At 40.1% G+C, this 19,276-nt stretch overlaps 1 protein-coding gene and 2 long non-coding RNA genes across 3 annotated transcripts; 2 read left to right on the forward strand and 1 right to left on the reverse strand.

The window, feature by feature from the left end:
* The first annotated feature begins 926 nt into the window (after window positions 1–926).
* Window positions 927–6,501, forward strand: LOC136423120 (uncharacterized). Its single transcript, XM_066411149.1, has 5 exons — window positions 927–1,053; window positions 1,820–1,992; window positions 3,886–4,023; window positions 4,610–4,705; window positions 5,388–6,501. Exons 2-5 carry the CDS (start codon window positions 1,831–1,833, stop codon window positions 5,529–5,531), a joined length of 540 nt encoding a protein of 179 aa, XP_066267246.1. The 5' UTR covers window positions 927–1,053; window positions 1,820–1,830; the 3' UTR covers window positions 5,532–6,501.
* Window positions 6,502–6,650: 149 nt separating this feature from the next.
* On the reverse strand, window positions 6,651–8,294 carry LOC136422421 (uncharacterized). The gene is made up of 3 exons (XR_010753621.1): window positions 8,208–8,294; window positions 7,914–8,006; window positions 6,651–7,205 (listed from the first exon to the last, which is right to left on the reverse strand). It is a non-coding gene; the product is annotated as an uncharacterized lncRNA (long non-coding RNA).
* Window positions 8,295–10,643: 2,349 nt separating this feature from the next.
* On the forward strand, window positions 10,644–18,138 carry LOC136422971 (uncharacterized). Its single transcript, XR_010753700.1, has 2 exons — window positions 10,644–10,962; window positions 16,899–18,138. It is a non-coding gene; the product is annotated as an uncharacterized lncRNA (long non-coding RNA).
* Window positions 18,139–19,276: the final 1,138 nt, after the last annotated feature.

Raw genomic sequence — 19,276 nt, forward strand, 5'->3', positions numbered from 1 at the left:
TAACTAACTCACTAACTAACTCACCCACTCACTCAAACACCCACCCACCCACTCACTCAATCATTCCCTCATTCACTCACCCACCCACTCAATCATTCATGCATTTACCTACGTACTCACCCACTCACTCACTCACTCACTCACTCACTCACTCACTCATTCACACATTCACCCTAGCCTCCGTTGCAGGCTCTGAACCGGCTTTTTGGGGGGCTAAATGATACACTTTTTGCAGCCAGCCCGTAACTATCAGCCAACCCCGTAACTATCAGCCGGCTGATAGTTACGGGGTTGGCTGGCTGCAAAAAGTGTATCATTTAGCCCCCCAAAAAGCCGGTTCAGAGCCTGCAACGGAGGCTACATTCACCCACTTTCTGAACTGAACCTCACTCACTCACTAACTCACTAACTTACTAACTCTCTCACTCACTCACTCACAGAACCTTGCCCAAACAGTCCGCAGTGGTGTCAAGGCCAGCAGCCCCAGGCAGAACAAAAGAAGTGACATAACAGACCGGATGTCAGCTTACAAACAGAATGACGTCGTTCTGCTGCCTGTGGCGATTGGCGAACACCATGTCACCTTGGCCTTCACATGAAAACATACGTCGTGTAAATGATAATTCATCATTACCACTGAGAATGATATACGTTAAACGCTAACTCAACATGTTGATTTATTTAGTATACTTGTATGTAGGTAAGTTCATTTACTTGTTTGTATGTATAGTTGTAGAAGACCTTGCGAAACTCGCTTCACTTTTGATGTACAACCGAAGACTACAAAAGAAAAAAAAAAATTCCTGTCTTTCGCTTGGGGCCCAAAATGTGACTTCGATAACATCGACCGACGTCATTCCGCAATGAACAAAGAATGATAGATAGAAATCTAAAAGGCGGTGTCGCCCACATTTGTCACGGGTCACAAGGCAGGTATCAACTTTGTCACGTAATATCGACGGGGCGTCATATGCTTTTGTACCTGGGTAGTACACACAGACAACATTGTCGTGCCTTCTTCCAAATTCGGATTACCTTGAAGTTTTGACGCAGGTAAGTCGATTTAATCTCATGATACAATCTCTGTTTGGACAAGGATCTATTTTGAATTTGTGTGTTCTCTTGCTCTGTTTGAACGACCTTGTGTTGATATTTGAAGCTAAAAACCACTGGGCAAAGGCGTGGACATTTATATACAGGACATCCAGATTCAGTAGTGTCGTTTGCCAGTCAGCAGTTATAAGAACATCGGTCCAGCCGCCGTCTGAAAAACTACTTTAGAAACGATCATGCATGTGTCCTTGAGAAAATGGAAGGAAAATGATCATGAGTTAATGATAATAATTATGATTGGAACCATAACGATTATGACAATGTTTCAGTGGGGCAGTACTCCTGTTAGGCCAAACTTAGGTCAGCCGTCTAGACTATTAAATCCGTTGGGGCTTGTGCGTGGCTAGCTTCTTATTTATGAAAGTCGTATCCTAATACCTGTCGATGCCATAGTTCTGTTTTAAAAGGTACACGTCTGACGATAGCAGCAAGGATTGGTGTTGAATAATTGATAAGTATGTGGGTATATCACACTTCACTTAACCCCCTATCACTTCTCGGGTGTGGCTCATTCCCTAAGCCTACTGCATGGGATAATTAACTCATTGGTAACGTTACACATACATGCATGATCAGCTTTCAATGCAGATGATGGTCTGTTATTGCAATATTTTATGTCAATATAGAACTAGCAGTAGTGCCTCTCTGGTGTTGATAAACCTACATGCGCTTACCGAGTAGTAATTTCGTTCATCTTCGTAACAAGTTCGAGGCAAGATGGCAGAAGCAAAGACCCGCCTGACCAGTGAGAAACAGACGAACCTGTATAAGAAGTGTTTCGCCATGTTGGACAAGAGCAGGGACGGGTTCATCTCACCAGCCGAACTGGGGCCTGCACTGGCCGCGCTCAGCATAGACCCCAGTCCGGGACTCATAAAGGTAGGCGTTTGTTATCAAAAACATGTTCCCTATTCTATTCTATTCTATTCTATTCTATTCTATTCTATTCTATTCTATTCTATAGCTATTCTATTCCATTCCATTTCTTCCTACTCTATTCCATTCTATTCTATTCTATTTTTCTATTGCATTTTCTTTTGTTCCATCCTATTCTATTCCATACCATTTTACTTCATTCTATTCCGTGTATTCTTATTATTACATTCTATTTGCTATTCTATTCCACTGCTGTTCTATTCTGTTCCATATCAGTCTGGTTCATTCTTTTCCGCGTATTCCATCTATCATTACTTTCTATTTCCTATTTCATTTTATTCTATTTCATATCCTATTCTATTCTATTCTATTCTATTCTATTCTATTCTATTCTATTCTAGAATTTCCACTACACCCATCTACAAAATTATATTCTTCAAAGGGCTTTTACGTCCGACTCTCCTCAAACATGGTGTCTCTAGATCTGGCTTAACGTGCCCAAAGACCTGTATTACTATTACTGTATTAGAAACATTGGCCGCCAGTCTATCCCCCATTGTTAGACCTTAGATTGTTATGTGTACACGTACTGGATAGCTGTCAGGTGCCATATCCTGTCCATATGTTGATTAGCATACAACAGTGAATGATTGTGTTCTAGATCTTGCCGTTATTACCCTTTCGAGAGGCCGAAGAGCCACTGGCACTGTCGTGTACTGCCAATCATTATTTTGGTTAACAAAGATTTTTCAGCACCAACGCTGAATCATGTGTGCCTGTTGAAGTTTGACTATTTGTCCAGGAACATTTTTCTGTAGGGTGTGCTACATGATCAGGTCCTCAGACAGGCGTTGCCTCGTTCACGGTTGACTCATACCGCGTCACAGCGATTGTCTGTCATTTTGAACGCCGTTTTCCCCGAGGGCTTAAATTGTCTGCTATTAGAAATTGCCAATGTTAAGCCCTGGGCCAATGGAAGAGATACAATCAAAGGGACAGGGTCAACGATTTAGAAGCGATCTTTTCTTCTTTGAAAAATCCATTTGACAGACGAAGTTCAACTGGGGGGTCAGAGGTGAAAGGTAATAACGTCCGTCTAGTTGACGCCGGGATGAGGTGTGGGGTGCTGTGACAGATGGAGAATGGCACCCGACATAAGTCAAGTCAAGTGGGGTGCTGTGGCAGTACGGTGGTATGTCGCCAGGGGGCGTCCATGGTCGGCGAGTCAGTTTCGCGTCGATAACCAACATTTACCAAGAACATCTTTATACTAGTAATGTCCTTGGGTTTCCGTAACGTTTCAACGGTGGCAAACATATGGCCACGTGAAAGAGCCTGTGCGTATTGTTTGGATTTCTAGAGGTATCTATTTGCCCTGTAATGATTTTATGAAAGTAGCCTAACCACGGTTTAAACTCTTCAATTGGCAAGTAAACTAACTTGATTCCTAATGTGTATTTAAGAATTTGATTTGACAATTTCAATGCAATACGATTTTGATTGATAAACTATTTTGATTGATCGATACATTGATAGATTGATTAATCGATTGATGAATGGGTTGGCTGCAAGTTTGTTGTTTGATAATTACTTGAGTGGTTGTTCGGTTGGTTGATTGGTTGGTTAATCGTTCAAATTAACAACTAATTGATAGATTAACTAATTAGATTGTCAATTAATTGATGGATTGACTGATGGATTGATGGTTGGATAGATGACTGATGACTTGAATGATTGATTGATTGATTGATTGATTGACTGACTGGTTACTTGATTGGTTGGTGGGTTGGTTGGTTGGTTGATTAGTTGGTTGGTTGGTTGGTTGGTTGGTGGTTGGTTGGTGGTTGGTTGGTTGGTTGGTTGTTTTGTTGATTGCTTGATAAATCTCTACCCCAGGAGACGATCCGGGTGTTCGACGTCGATGAAAACGGGAAGTTGGACTTTGATGAGTTCGTGACCTTCATGACGCACATGAAGGAGATCATGTCGCCCGAACCCAAGTTTCTCATGGAGGCCTTCAAAAGTTTTGATAAGGTAACATTTCAGTTCGTTTATTTCTTAATTTGTTTATATATTTGTTAACTTGATTGAATATTTGTTTATTTGTTTGTATATTTGTTTAGTTCTTTGTTTGAGCCCTTTAATGAAGAGCTCATTTCTTTTAGGTCATGAGGGTCAGACGAAATACGATAAAGATACAGATCAACTGAAGTCGTGATAAATCGAATATAATCCATTTGAACGGGCCTAGTAGCTAAACGAATATGAGTGTGAGCAGTCTGACACCTGCGAATATTAGAAAATTCGATACACTGAAGCATCATATTCATGACATAATGATGACTATTTCTCGCATTTTAAACCTGGTAAAACTAATCAAACTGATTAGCATACAAAGCAAATGCATTTTACAGGTATACATAGTTTTACACGATTTTGTCTGTGCTATAACTAGCACCGTCTCTTTTAATAGTTTCAGTACTTAGAAACGTACCCCACAATAGTTTCTATGGTTCATCAACAGCTAATGCGGCAGAATTCGTGTATACCTGATAATTCCTACAGTTCCAGATGAAATGTTGTAACTGCTCATTTTCCTTTTTTCAAATCTGTTTTTAAGGACGGCAACGGCACCTTAGACAAACAAGAAGTAAAGGGCGCCATGGCCACAATCGGGAGGAACTACAACGACGAGCAAATAGACAAACTCTTTCAGGTAAGCAATGCGAGGCAACAGTTACTCAAGCAACTAGGTAACATATGACAACGGTCAGACGTTTCAGACAGCATCCACAGTCTTTCTTCAATGACTGTTTTTCATGATCTTTGAGGTAATGAACCTAGTATGTAATCATGCAGATTGAGTTCTATGGCTTAATATCTTATCAAAGGATGCCAATTCTCACCAAGTTATCTTTTGTTCTGAATATGCATATACGACGGTCATCATCTTTTTTTATAAATTGTAGATAGCTATTGGCATTGGAAAAGGGTGGTGCTTGTTGTATCCAAAAAGCGCTCTCTATCCAACATCCGCTCTGGAGCAGTTTTGGGATATCCCAAACACGTCCCAAGCCAAGACTGCAGGTTTGGGATATCCCAGATGTACCCCAGCGGAGCGCGTCTTGGATAACCAAGGCTGCACCGGAAGGAGCACATTTTGGATATCCAAAAATGTCTCTACTTGGCAACAATTCTGTTCGGCGACACTTCTGGATAGCACAGTGCTTTTGTATGCCCCTTCAGCTTAAAAAATACATCTGTGTTTTTGCAGTTTTATTTAAAAACAGGATAACAGGATGATTTAAAGATACTGTATATTTTCATGATTTTGGCAATACCTTTGGTTAAGACTAACGATGACCTTAAAACTCAGAGACGTGTCTATATTTCTCCAGCTGTTTGACGCCAACGATGACGGAGTCCTCCAGTACGAGGAGTTTGTGGAGCTGATGAACCCCAGGAGGACCAGGCAGCTTCCCCCGCAGGCTGGGTGTGAGGAGAAGATCATCCAGAACTTAGAACAGGACACCGAAATCTGATAAAGACAGTGCTACGACTGGAGAAGATCATCCAAAACTTAGACGAAGGCACCATAAACTAACATTCCCGTAGAACTTTTTGCCTATCCGAAAACGTGTTTGATTTGTGATTTTGTACTATCTATAATGCATGACGTAGCCTATACTGTTAATTCTTACGTTATAAGCCCGATTTTAAGATATAAACCACATGCACAGAAAGCATATGGCGCCTGTTGTTATTATTTCAGGGAAAACTTAGCAGAACTGGGGCATTCTAACTATTTTGATGTGTGGTCGGGGCGATTCGCTCTGTAGCTCTAGAATGAGTAGGAAACACATATATTCATCATCATCATCATCCGTCGACCTCAGCAGCTGAGGACGGGGCGAGCCCTTGTACAACCGAGGCCCACATCAGTCTGTCTGACATGGCTGCTCCCAAGTACTCCAACTCAATCCCTGTGTCCCTTGAGATATATATATTCATAAACTAGAACAACGTTTCCCTTTCATTGCGAGATTTGGATGCAAAATCTAAGGGACAAAGTAACAGATTAAATCGGTAGCTGCAATCTGTGATTGTAGAAGGCAAAGTTCTCTCAACAGTACGGAATGATTCTCACTTGCTAACGTTGTCTTCTACAGGGTGTAAGAAACCCTACTACTCTTTGTCGCCAGGTGGCGTTGCGGTCAGAAAACTAAAGACATACAAACAATTATGTGTACGCAATGCAATACTCCAATACGTGGATACTAAAGAGGTCGAAATCTATGGGTCATGAATCTTCAGTTTACAAAATTGTACAGGGGTGTCATTGTAATTCATTGTCATTGAGACCTGGCATTTGTATTATCCTGTATTTGCTTTTAATGTTGCATTCGCTGTTGCAAAGGATATGTACAACACAACAATGTTTTTCGAACTAGATAAGGAACACTTTCTCTGCTATGTCATGATTCTATATAAAATACATTTTGTTAAATGTGATTGTAAATGTGTACGTCCTCAATGTCATATCATACAATGTTCGGATGTGCTTCTATCCTGTAAAGGTACAAGTCATACTATGAAAGAGACTGAATCAAGATGATCAATCAAATTATGGGAACTGCAAAAAAACGAATTCACATCCCATATATTTTGAAATTTCAATTGTCAAATCAATAACCCGTTACTCTTGGTTCAATATTAGTTTGCATTGCTTTCCGCATATGTTCCTGCTCACTGTTCACTCCAAGGGTCTGCCAATACGAGTACATCGCTGCTGACAGGTCGAATTCGTAAATGCTCTGTCAGCAAACACTCGTACATAAGTGTGATATGAGAACTTTAACCTCAATGCGCTTTGAATTCATCAGTGTCATAACCCTTCATTCAGCGCGATCGATGATGAGCCAGAAAAGAGAAAAGTCGGACAAGCAACAAAGCTCGCCGCCGAGCTACGTTTTGATAAAAAGGTAGCGTTGATACGAGTTGCGACAAGCGTTACACATTGACTGATGAAAAAAGTGATAATTGATTACAGTGTATACATGGTATCAAAGTCAGTCCATGGCCAAAATCATATTTAGAGTAGACCGATAATTACTGTTCAATATAAATCATATAAGGCTTAGCCATGGAAACAGGGGGAGGTCCGTGATGGGGTCCGTCGTCGTCAGTGGACTGTACAGGGTGGGTCAGCTTTTCTTCTGTAAAAAAAAAAGAAAAAGTTTAAAACATTAATGAAAGCATGAAAATGATAAGGAAAACATGAACGCAGTGTATCAGGGCTTCGACTGATCACAAGATCAATGCTTTCGACACAAGTAACAAAAAACCATATCATAAATATGTACTTCTGAGACAATTTGTGGATAAAAGTCGTTGATCACTATTCCATGATCGCAAAAAGTAATTCTCCATGACACGAATTTCCCATGTCAACAGGAACGGTATTACAATGGATGTTAGTCCAACTTTACAACATTGTAATAGAGTGGTATTGTAAAGTTGGACTAAGTCAAGTGTGCTATTGTCTTTCACGTTAATACATTACAGGTTCGATGCAAACCGGCAAGTTGCTTTTAAGTTCGTCTGGTGGTTCCCAGGCTGATGCTTCCACTTCAAATGAAAGCACTTGGCGAATTACGTCTATGAAAGTTTGACATCCAGGTAATACGATACGCAAGGTCACTTAAGCAGCTGGATAGATTTTTGAAACTGTGACGAAGTTTTAGGTAGCTTCAACTAGCACTACCTTTCGTCTGAGTACTAATCGTCATAAATCTGTATTACTGCACTTTTGTTGATAAAAGTCGTGGATCACAATGCCGTGATAGCAGGTAGTTATTTTCCAGTATCATGAATTCCCCATGCCATGGGTAGGAAATACGGAAAACATGTCAAAAGACTCTCACCTTTTCGAGATGTCCAAAGTAGCAGTAGTGTTACAACAACGCCACCAGAAATGACAAACAGCCCAGCAGGTGTCTTTTTCGGCTGGTTGGTTTCTGTAAAAGAACGGACAAATGATTCTAGTGATGAGATTTCCTTTTATCATAATTTGCCAAATTTGTCCATCTACAATATATTTTGTGAAGGTTATTAAGTCAAGTCAGTAATCAGTAACATAATTAGCTACTTTTTCCCCAAATGAAAATGTAGCATATTTTGAAACTTTATGTGATAAACGATGTGTGTTTAGGACTTACCAGTCTTTAGGGGTGACGTAGTCGTCTTGTCATGCTGGTGTATTGACCTCTCAGATTGCTTTCTCTCTATCAGTTCTTTGATCAGCTGAAACAGACGATATTTCTCAAAAAACTTTATACCTTAGATCTAGTTAAGGGCAAGTGGATATTAGATATCCTTAAATGGAGGGCAAACAATTGATATGAAAGTTATCAATTTCATCAACTTTCGTATTTTTTAGGGTGTGGTCACTCCACTTAATTTTAAATTATAGAGTACAGTCACAACAGTTATGTTATAAAGCCCCCCTTTTACTTGTGCGTATATGCATGTCAATATGAGTTGCGCCTTAATAGGTAAAGTTTGAGGCAGAAAAAAGTGATTTCTTTGGTTCGATAACCAGGCTGCACATCGGTGCGTTAAAGTATAGTAAAAAAACGACTTTTTCCCCACAAACTTTACCCAAAGCAAAAAAAAAATTGTAACTTTAAAACTACCGTACCTTGTGGAATGATTGCCTTGAGGCTCCATGGAGTTGACCCATCCCATTGTTCGTCCCGCCAGTTGAGACACGGCATTGTATTTCGTACAACGTTGACTTGACGTGACGATAAATCATTAACCAAAACAATACGGATAGGAGGACAATAGTGATTGACCCCTTTAGACTATAGTGGAGGCGCGATCTCATGATTTGCTTAAATTGTTATCAAATTTTACCCCCAAAAAGTGCGTGACGTCCGTAGAATACCCTGAATATATATCATCACAGGCAAAAAAAATTGATGCCAACCGCAAAGAGGGGCCGTTTTATCCGCACACTTACAGCTGTCGAAAAAAGGGGGGCCCGGCTTTGCGGAGTCCCTTTTATATGCGGTTTTCCTAACCATCCACCAATGGGAAGAGGGGCTTTTGCACTCTGAACTTCATTACACCTATGGGAATGCCCAATCGGCGAAAGATTATTTACAAAGTTCTACGCTTGTCACTCTCTGATGTGATTCACATGTACCTTGAACTCTCTTGTAAGATAGCTGCGGTGGGCTAAACAATCGACCCATGCATTTAATAGATTGCGCAAATGCGAGCGGGAAATCTAAACTGATTGACATCGATTAGTCGATTTGGCGCTGAAATTAGTTATTCACACAACCGCTTGTGTACTCGAGATAAGAGAGTTGACGTTGTTATTCACTTTGTCCTTTGAACGCAATTTGACACAATTAACACAATGTAAGATATGCCATTATTCATTCCAGCAATTGATGACATAATAAAAGACTATACCGTCGCGCCATCATCTATATACCAAGTCTATTGCCCAATAACTGCCATCACTTAATTCTAAGTTGAGGCTTATACGAGGCGGACTATATTGAACAGGGGAGAGAACTTAATTAAAATATCGGTGCAAGTACTTTTTCAGCTCGACCATCTGTGTATTTTTTTCCAAAATACAAATCTGTCAAGCTTTTTTCAACAAAAACCAAGTTCTTTTTTTCTTTACCATCCTCAGTCGTTCCTTGAATTTGTTATGGCTACTTACCTAGTTTGATTAAAAAAAAAGCAACATGCGGTGTTGTTGTTGAGGTACGAGTGTATGAGGAAGGCAGGTTTAAGGGGGTGTGATTTATCTACCTTCCTCTTTCACATAAATAACAGCCATTCCGCAACGTTTTTATGGCCCTCAAAACTTGGCTGACTCAGCTGCCATATTTGTGCCCATGGTAATAGACTATTTGAGCCAGGTTGTTGTTTTCTATCATACGCCTACCTGCGGGGATTTTGCATAACTCCAGGGGGCAAGTTAACCGTGGATTAACAAAGGCGAATAGTGATTGACATAACATGCACCAGTGTTTTAGTCGTTTACCTTCTATGATAGTAAACATGTGGATGGAACATATTTCACACAATATCGATAGTGCAATATATATTTTCCAACTGGTTATGTAGTAAGTCGGCTGACTTGATTACTTACGAGCGTACTGACCCGTTCAAATGCGAAGTTACACATACAGCAATTTTCTATAAATTTACATTTCTACCCTTTTACTGACAACTTGAAACATTCACAACACAGGAAAGTTTGAAAGTAAAAGTAATTTAACCTCCTTATTCAGCCAAACAAACAATCACGGCGTCAGCTATTGGGAAATCTTACACCTCGCTGACTCAGCGACCATATCGGGACCTCCTGTAATAGTCCTTGACTACCAAGCAAATATTTTGTGGGATCAACTCAAGTGCAAAAAAGCAAACAAGCATTGTTGTGGGATCAACTCAAGTGCAAAGTGCAAACTGACGCCCAAGCACCCAATCGGTGAATCGTACAGGCGTGTGGTAAACAGGTTGCCTATGAATGCGACGCACACCGCAAATACTGCTCCCCTTCTTCTATCTCGAGCGCTATGCGTGTAAGGGTGAAACAGCTTCCTCTTTCCCATGCTGTCCAGTCACCCGTTACAAGTACCGTTTACAGTTATAAGTGGTTAACGGTGACCACCGTTAGCCAGTTATAACTGGGCCAGGAGACGTCTCCTGGCTCTTGAGAGACATTGGTTAACGGTAGGCTCTGGACGGGAGGTGGCTCTCCGGGCATGGAACGACACCACAGATACAGGACTGTAGGACTGAAAGCTCGCGAGATCTGCATGGTGCGTGAGTGCACGAGAGCAGTACAGAACGGTGAATTTTAGGTCCGCATCGGGACGCCCGGATCCATATATCGTCGTTGGTCGTCCAGCAGCAAAACTCTGCCTGTTCCATGGTGAGGTGAGCAACTTTGGTTCATTTATACCGATTATTTTTGTATTGAATAGGCACAGATCCTCGTTAAATAATCTGCCGCACTAGCTCGGGCCAAGTCCGATGTGAAAGGGGAGGGGGGCGATAAGACATCACCGCGAGTAAAAATGTAACGTTACATTATATATTTTTGATACATATGTCACCAAGAGTTAAATACGTAGAGGGACAGGTGACTCGTAACCGAACCAAGCATAACCCAGCATCAAGAGACCACGTCTCGTGATATAATAGACGTTAAGCAAGGACAACAACAACAATGGCACTGCTGCTGTTACTGGCATTTATTCATTGGCCACGTTCATTCAAATTCATACTCCATTCATTACTAGAACATTTCAGAATGATATTTTCGGAATACACCGGAATACACATAAAGAGTTTGAAGTCTATTGAAATACAGTATGCTTTGATTACAGGTTATATTTCAGCATGATCACTATTTAGACAATGAGGTAGTTAACTGTCCCTATAGCACCAAGCTGAAACTAGCCCTCGATTCGGCCTTCGATTCACAGCCTTCGATTCAGCCCTCGATTGGATTTTGCCGCCGGTTCAGCCTTCGATTACAGGGAATAGACAGAACATAGCAACCAATTTAGTTACCGATTCGAAAAACCTAGAATCTATGCCAGCTCTCTTAGTCTTACAACAAATACAAAAGGCAACACAATGATCAACTTAGTTCCAAATCACTCAACAAGGAGATATTTACTTGCAAATAATGTCGGAAAGGACATAATATCAGGAATTTGGCATAAAATGATAGTGACAACTGACAAGAGACACTAGTCCTCGATTCGGCCGTCGATTGGATTTTGTTCAACGGATTACAGCGCTATCTGCCGTTTTTCTAAATGTGACCCGGAACTTGAAAGGGTGATTGGGACGAATTGCTAGCTACATGTATATAACGTTGTTATATAACTTATACATTACATGATTTGTATTTCATTAAAATACAAATTAAATGTATAATGACGTCATATACATGTAGCTAGCTGTAGGGACAGTTAACCACCTCATTGTCTAGATAGTGATCATAACAAATTTGATAAGTCAGGTGAATGGCTACATTTTATACTGGTATAGGCCATTAGCCATGGCGACTAACTTCACTTTAGGAAGCTGCGTTTACTATTTCTAAGACATGTCCCTGTGGCACAACCGGTAACGCAACCTGCTGCTTTTCCATTGATCCTTTGGGCTGGGGTTCAATCCCAGGGTCGAATTCAGCTGGGACATGTTGTAAGGGATTGCATCCATTAATTCCGATATGGTGATGAAAACTCAGAAAAGCCGGCGTCCCTGTGTATGAGGGAGCTTTGGGCGTAAGCCTCAAACGTGAAACCTCTGCACGTAAAAGAACCCAACACAGAAGAGTACTGAGTAGGGGTGACCTGGTGTGCTTGTTCATGCCCTTGCGAAGCTGCACTGCATTATCAATACCACTAGCTACGTGAAAAAGCATCATACTTCCATGTCACCTCAATTGAGGATGACTGCTTCACCTTTTTAATGTATAAAATGTAATATTAAACACAGTTTCCTTTGTTGTCATGGTTACCACATATCTATTACATAATATGTATATCCTCCTTCTTTAGTAGAGTCTACCAGACAACTATGGACAATATGGAACATGGAGATTCAAGGGAACTGCGGGCAATAGATAGGGTGATTTAAGGAGGTTCAATATACTAGTATATCATAACTTGGATGGAAATATTCACTCAGTTGCCTTCGTTCACCTGACGCTCATCATTTTATTATACAATACAATGTACGTAACTAAGATAGATTGGGATCTGCTATAAGTTATTTCTGTAAAACAGGACAGGACATGTACAGTATGAATCTCCAAACTTACCAAGTAGTACCTGGGACTGGGAGATACATGTGCTAGTACGAGACTGTTAGTAAGTTGGTCAAAATACCGTAAATGCAGAAATGTTCGCGGTGGTTTGATGTTCATGGTTTTTGCGGTGAACTTTCAGCACAACTTAAAACCACCGCAAAACTTTTTGCCCACATATGACTGCAAACACTCAATTTTCTCTCTACAGCTATAAGCAAATTATGAATAAACTAAAAGATTACAAGAACATCGCTGACACCTGTGTTCCCACCAGATATTTTGTTTCATGTTTGGGAATCGAAAGGCATTCATTTCAAATTACGATAAAGCCTGTTGAATTTCGTCCCTCAAATGCAAGAAGTCATTTTCAGATGATAGGTCATAAAAACCTGTCATACGACACTCCTGTTTAAGCCCATCCATGTTCACATTGGTCCCAAGAAGAGGTCCATAACTTTTGAATGAATTTTTGGGCAGCCTTGTTGTACAAGATTCAGCCACATGTACATGTATTGTCATCAAGTCCATGGTCTGATCTCTCATAGCCACACTGGAAATCACACTGGAAATCCTATATGACATTTGTATCAAACAGTCAAAACCAACGTTACCAGTGACCTAGGTTTTTGCGGTTACCTCTTTATCGCAAACTTAAAATCATTCTCAACCACCCCCAAGCGAAAAGTGGACTGTCCCAGGATAATGCTTTCCTTATTACCAGTAAGTTATGAAATGGTGCTAAGCATAGAAAAAAAAAGTTATTCCCACTGCAAATTTCAAGCCATTTAGCTTTCCTAGCAGGTACCTGGGTATTTAACAGGCACCAAAAATACCAAAAATCACCTCCATTTAAGAAGTGGACTACTCCACGATCATTTGCACCTTATCTGGTGCAAAGACCTTACACCTGAGTCCTCACCAAAGTTACTTGGCTTACATAGGAATTAGGATGTCACGGAAGACAATTGCAAAAAGCATCATTTTGGGCAAAACTGCCCCCAAAATGATTAATAATGATGTTGTAAGCACCTCCATGCAAGAAGTGTCTATTCTGGAAAAAGCTCCTCCTATCTCTCCTTACAGCAACTAGCTCTTCCTCGCCGAATTTCATTCCATTTGGCTTTCATAGCAGTACACGAGTCAAAACAAACTTGGGGCAAAATCATTTTTATCCACCCCCATGCAAGTTGTGGGAACTTCCTGGGTCATGCTTATTTCACCACAAACAGTTCAATACCCTACAGCAACAGAATCATAGTCTCATATGGCCATGGCTAGGCCAAGGCAAGCATTCCTGACCATGCCCCTATAGCTAGCCTCTCTGTTGAGTGGTGTTGTACATTGTGCCCTATCTTTAAAACACTTCTGCAAACAGCCCACTCGACCTCTCCAAACTATATCTCACTACAGTCCACTTACGGTACATGTTACTAGTTTGTGTCAGTAATACTGTAAATTTAGAGATGTGTGTGGGCAGGTGGTTTTGTGTTCATCAGGTTTTCATGGCAACCGTTTCACTGCAAACATTTTTGTCCAACACTGTACATGTGGCGTAGGGGTGGATACCAGTTCGCTGGACCTGATTCAGACCTTTATAACATCCAAGAACCAAGTCCAAAAACCCGAAGTCCAAAAAAAAATTGAATAAAGTACAAATATATTTTTCTATTTTGTTTGATGAAAAGGGTTTTAAAGTCTCCCCTCTGACAAAAAAGGCATTTAAAATAGGTGCAACATTCAGATATCAAACACTTTGGTTTATCTTGAAAGTCTTCTCACCAAGAAACTTTTATAGTTGTGCATGTCATGATCAGTATTAATTCTCTATGCTTGATATTGTTCTGATAAAACAAAACATCAACTGGACAGGATCAGGTCCAGGTTCAGGTCCCTGGACCTAAACTTGGACTTGGACCTTATTAAGCCAAACCTATATCCACCCCTACTGTGGCGGTATCATCATCGATCAGGTATGTGACTACAGTATAGCACTGCTGCAAACTTAAAACCACCGCAAACACTCCATTTTCCCCTTAGTGCAAAATTAAAACCATGCAAATTTAAATGCATTTACAGTAACTAGACCACCTCCTAGTGGTGAGAAGTAAACCAGTTATTATTGCCTGAGGTACATGTAGGTCGCACAAGGATATGCATTGGCCGGTGAGAAAAACTGGGTTGGCAGGAAAACCTTTCCATATAACAAATACACACACATGTAGCAGGCTATGTATACGTAGAATTAATGGCAAAGCCGACTGGCTACAATTAACAGTAAAATAAAAATAGTAGACTTTATAATAATTGTCGATACAGATTTTCATTTTTAGGCGTAGTCAGTATCTCTAATTCTATGCAGGACAAGACACCTCCTCCCCCATGCAGACCTTCTCTTCAGAATGGACAGGGCTTTTTTTCTGTCCGGACTGGACAGGATTTTCCACCAACACGAGAAACATTTTTGTTGTTGTTGAAGAAAGCAGAAGAACTATCGAGAAGGGGATGTGGTGTGCTGTATACATGTACATTGGTTACCTTCACATGTATGATCTCCTTGATGTTGAATTTAGTCAAGGGGCTTATGTTTTCACAGTTAGTCTAATCTTGATTGATTTTATGATGCATTAGAAAAAGTGCATCACTTTATTATTGGATAATCATATGAAGTGTAACCTGCTACAAAAAAACGTTATTCTTCCTCCTAAGTCTGATCTTATTAGGTCGCCTGCTTGACCTGGTATTTGATGAATAATTCACATCCATACATACTGATTATAGTGATAGTATCTTTTAAAAGTCGGCAAATATTGTCAGAAAGCTATAAACTTAACCTAAACATGATCCAGTCCCACAGTAGTAAGTCCATGATGCAATTGGCCTTCTGACCCACAAAGCACAGCACTGTTTCATCCTGAAGTCAGGAAAACATTATTAAGTTAATTGCTTCTGGCTCTAAGAACTCAAATCAGTGTTGTTCTATATCTGACTTCAAAATTTTAAACAAGTAATTCATCAAATAAAGTACAATAAAAGGTTATATTCCTTTTTCTGATACAGTCAAACCTGCCTCTTCAACCCGACCACCTGGCCATGGCGACCGTTTTTTCTTGGTCCCAAAAATTTGCCCCATAGGCACAAGCATTAAGCGCCCTGCCCAAGGCGACCACCCGTCCAACGCGACTGCCACGAATTGGGACCGCACAGAGCACAATCCCTGGCCATGGCGACCGCATTTTTCCAGCGTGTGGTGACATCGAATTTCGCTGTCGGATTTCACAGAAATGTTTGACGGACAAAAATATATGAATAGCATTGATTCCTTCATGAAGTGTTTTAATAAAACGTTCCCACTATAAACATTGTAAATACAAAGGATTGTTGTATCCAATTTTTAGTGCACAAAGGTGCACATGCACCCACTGTTTCAAGCCCTATATAGCCATAGGCAGTATGGTGGAATACTAGTAGCTTCTCCTGTATCCATCATCACATGATGAGAACTCTAACAGAATGCTTTTCCCTTTTTATACAAATGTAGTTAGAATTGTAGGAATGTGTGCGTGTGTGTGTGTGTGAGTTTGTGTGTGTGTGTGTGTGTGTGTGTGTGTGTGTGTGTGTGTGTGTGTGTGCGCGTGCTGACATATTTAGATCAGAGTTTCTGATGAGTGAGGAGTCCTAGGGACATGTGTCAAAAACTTAACTTATGACTGCTTAGACTACACTCTGTAGTGTATTAGGTATTTATTGTTGTCACCAGACATTATATACTTATCCTATGTATTTTTGTACATACTATAAGCACTATAGCCTCCGGTGCAGACTGCTCCCGGCTGTTTTCTTTTTCAAGTTACAGTTTTTATACTACATGTATTACATTTTTTTTCTGAAAAAAATGTAATAGTATAAAAACTGTAACTTGAGAAAAAGAAAGAGAAAAAGAAAACAGCCGGGAGGAGTCTGCACTGGAGGCTAAGCACTAGGAAAAAGACAATGCATTGTCTTTATTAACCCAACCTTCACCTTTTTTTTCTTGTTGTTTCTATAGGGGCTGACAATATTCAACCCAGACAGAGCATCAATGCCCTGTCCTCATGAGATGACAGTGAGAGAGAAGCTGACAATGCAACAATGGATTACCTGCATCTGCATGGAGGAGTCATGTATCAACACCAACCCAAGTCCTAGTTTTTTTAGAATGCATTGAGTCTGTAAAAGCTAGTAAAAGTTTACACATGCATGAATCCTTCCTGCAATTTCAATTCCCATTGCACTGTAGACATGTATGTAATTATTACAATGGCAATGACTCTGATCTGCATGCTTTGAAAATCACACCTCAATCCAAAAAACCTCATTAGATTAAAAATGTAGTAGAAAATGCCCCCGTTTTGCATGTCTCTTATATGTAACTAATACATATTCCAGGACTACATATACTGTCAGTAAGTCTAATTGACCACGTCTTTGACAGTTGTTTGTGCCCATGCATGTATTTCTATATGCAATAATACAGTATACATGTATAACCAATTTGAATTGCATTGAATTGTTGTTTTCCTCTTTAGTCTTTGTTTGACTGTTATCATAACACATATTGTTATATTCCAAAGTCAATCCATACATGGACACATGATGGAGGGTGACCCAGGAAAAAGCATGTCAGAGGCACCTCAGGCATGACTGATTAAACAGAAGCCACGCTCTCTGTTGTTTTCTATATTCTGTCAAATATTCCATTGAACAGCTTCAGAATGTAAGGTAGCTGCAGGGGAGTTAGGATAAATTGTGTGTTTTAGATGCTCTGTTGAACATGTATAGGTATCTGAGCAGTTCCTGATTAATTGATTTCAAGCTGTGTGCATTTTGTGATCTATTCACCTCTAACTGATGTGGTCATTGCCAATGTCAGATGTATATGCTGAGACCTAATGTGAGTCTTGCCTTGCAATACCGACTCATATTTATTTATTTTTACTGAAACAAGTACATGTTGAGGGTAACAAGATGTTGATATGATCTGGATAATCTAGATTTCTTAATCTTTCCATATCAGTTTATTACAAAGTGTTATGCATGAGTCTAAGTTACCCTTGTTATGCACATGTACATAAAAAGTCCAAACACAAACACTTTTCTACTAAAAAGTTGTTGATATGGGATTCATTTTTTGTTGCTTTATTCTATATCTACTGCAGTCAAGTCAGCATAAAATAAACTGTGGTCTTCGAACATAACATGTGCTTCTGGAGTTCAAGTCAATAAAGCCATCCGGATTTTAGAGACGATTCAGGTGTTATCTTTTCATGTAATCTATAGTTATCTACAATACTCAAAACAAAGCCACAATATGCATATATATATATATATATTGAAGTTGTAATGTTTTTGGATAAGTCATACTTAAAGGAGTCCTAAACTCTAGAAGGGAGTGTTATTTTCCACTAGATTATGTATCAATGAATACATAATCAGCCGACTTTGTACAGAATTCAGACCCTACCCATGGATTCCCTATACGTATTCCCACTTCCTTCATGGTGAATATTTTAGTATAAATTAGGGGGACTAAGCACAATCAGAAGGCCAGTTGTTAATAAGATATAAAGGAACATATAACAAGACATTTCTTAGCCCCCCTGAGATTCTTTTGTCACGCCATGAATGTACATTGTATCAAGAAAGGTCATAAAAAGAATGGCAGAGGAAGTGGAAAAAATCTAGCTTCTGGTCATGGTTATGGATCAAAAGGAGAGGAAAAGCCTGGGGGAAGAAGGAGACAGCATAAGTGTAACAACGAAGAGAAAAATGATATAAAAATCAGAGTCTCATGCTGGGGTAGGCCTACCCGCAGGAAGTGAGCAGCAGTGAAGCAGGGTGGAGACGTCCTCCCTGTCATCCCCTCGTCCTAAGGGCGTACCAGGGTACGAGGAGGATATAACCTCCTTGGAGGAACGAAACGTGAACGGGCCTCTGGCTGAAGATCACAGCTGACTCCTTAGTGCTGAAAAGTACGTCAAGTGGCACGAGCTACCTGGCAGGTGAGAATCAAATCACCCTGTACTTCCAGTGAAAAGAAAATAGAGGATCATCTGGGGAATTTAGTAGAATACTGAATGCTTTTTGATGCGCACGGGACTAGTGGGTACTTATCGTATACTGTAATAAGTATTCGTTTTTTACTTCGAAAAATTATCATCTATTGGTAAATAACTCCCCCCTCTGGAATTTAGGACTCCTTTAATCTTTTGACATTGTACAGAGCTTGAAAGCGTTGCTTGTTGTATCTCGCCTATAGAACAAAAATTATTTCTTTCAAATTCGGCTGGCATATTTCTATATGCTCATGCTAATTTTGTACCTGAGATCATATTTCGTTAATGAAATTCTTAAACATATTTCATGTAAGCGTCCAGAAAGCGATAC

Source organism: Branchiostoma lanceolatum, chromosome 17 (assembly GCF_035083965.1).
Source record: "Branchiostoma lanceolatum isolate klBraLanc5 chromosome 17, klBraLanc5.hap2, whole genome shotgun sequence".
NCBI classification, from domain to species: Eukaryota; Metazoa; Chordata; class Leptocardii; order Amphioxiformes; family Branchiostomatidae; genus Branchiostoma; species Branchiostoma lanceolatum.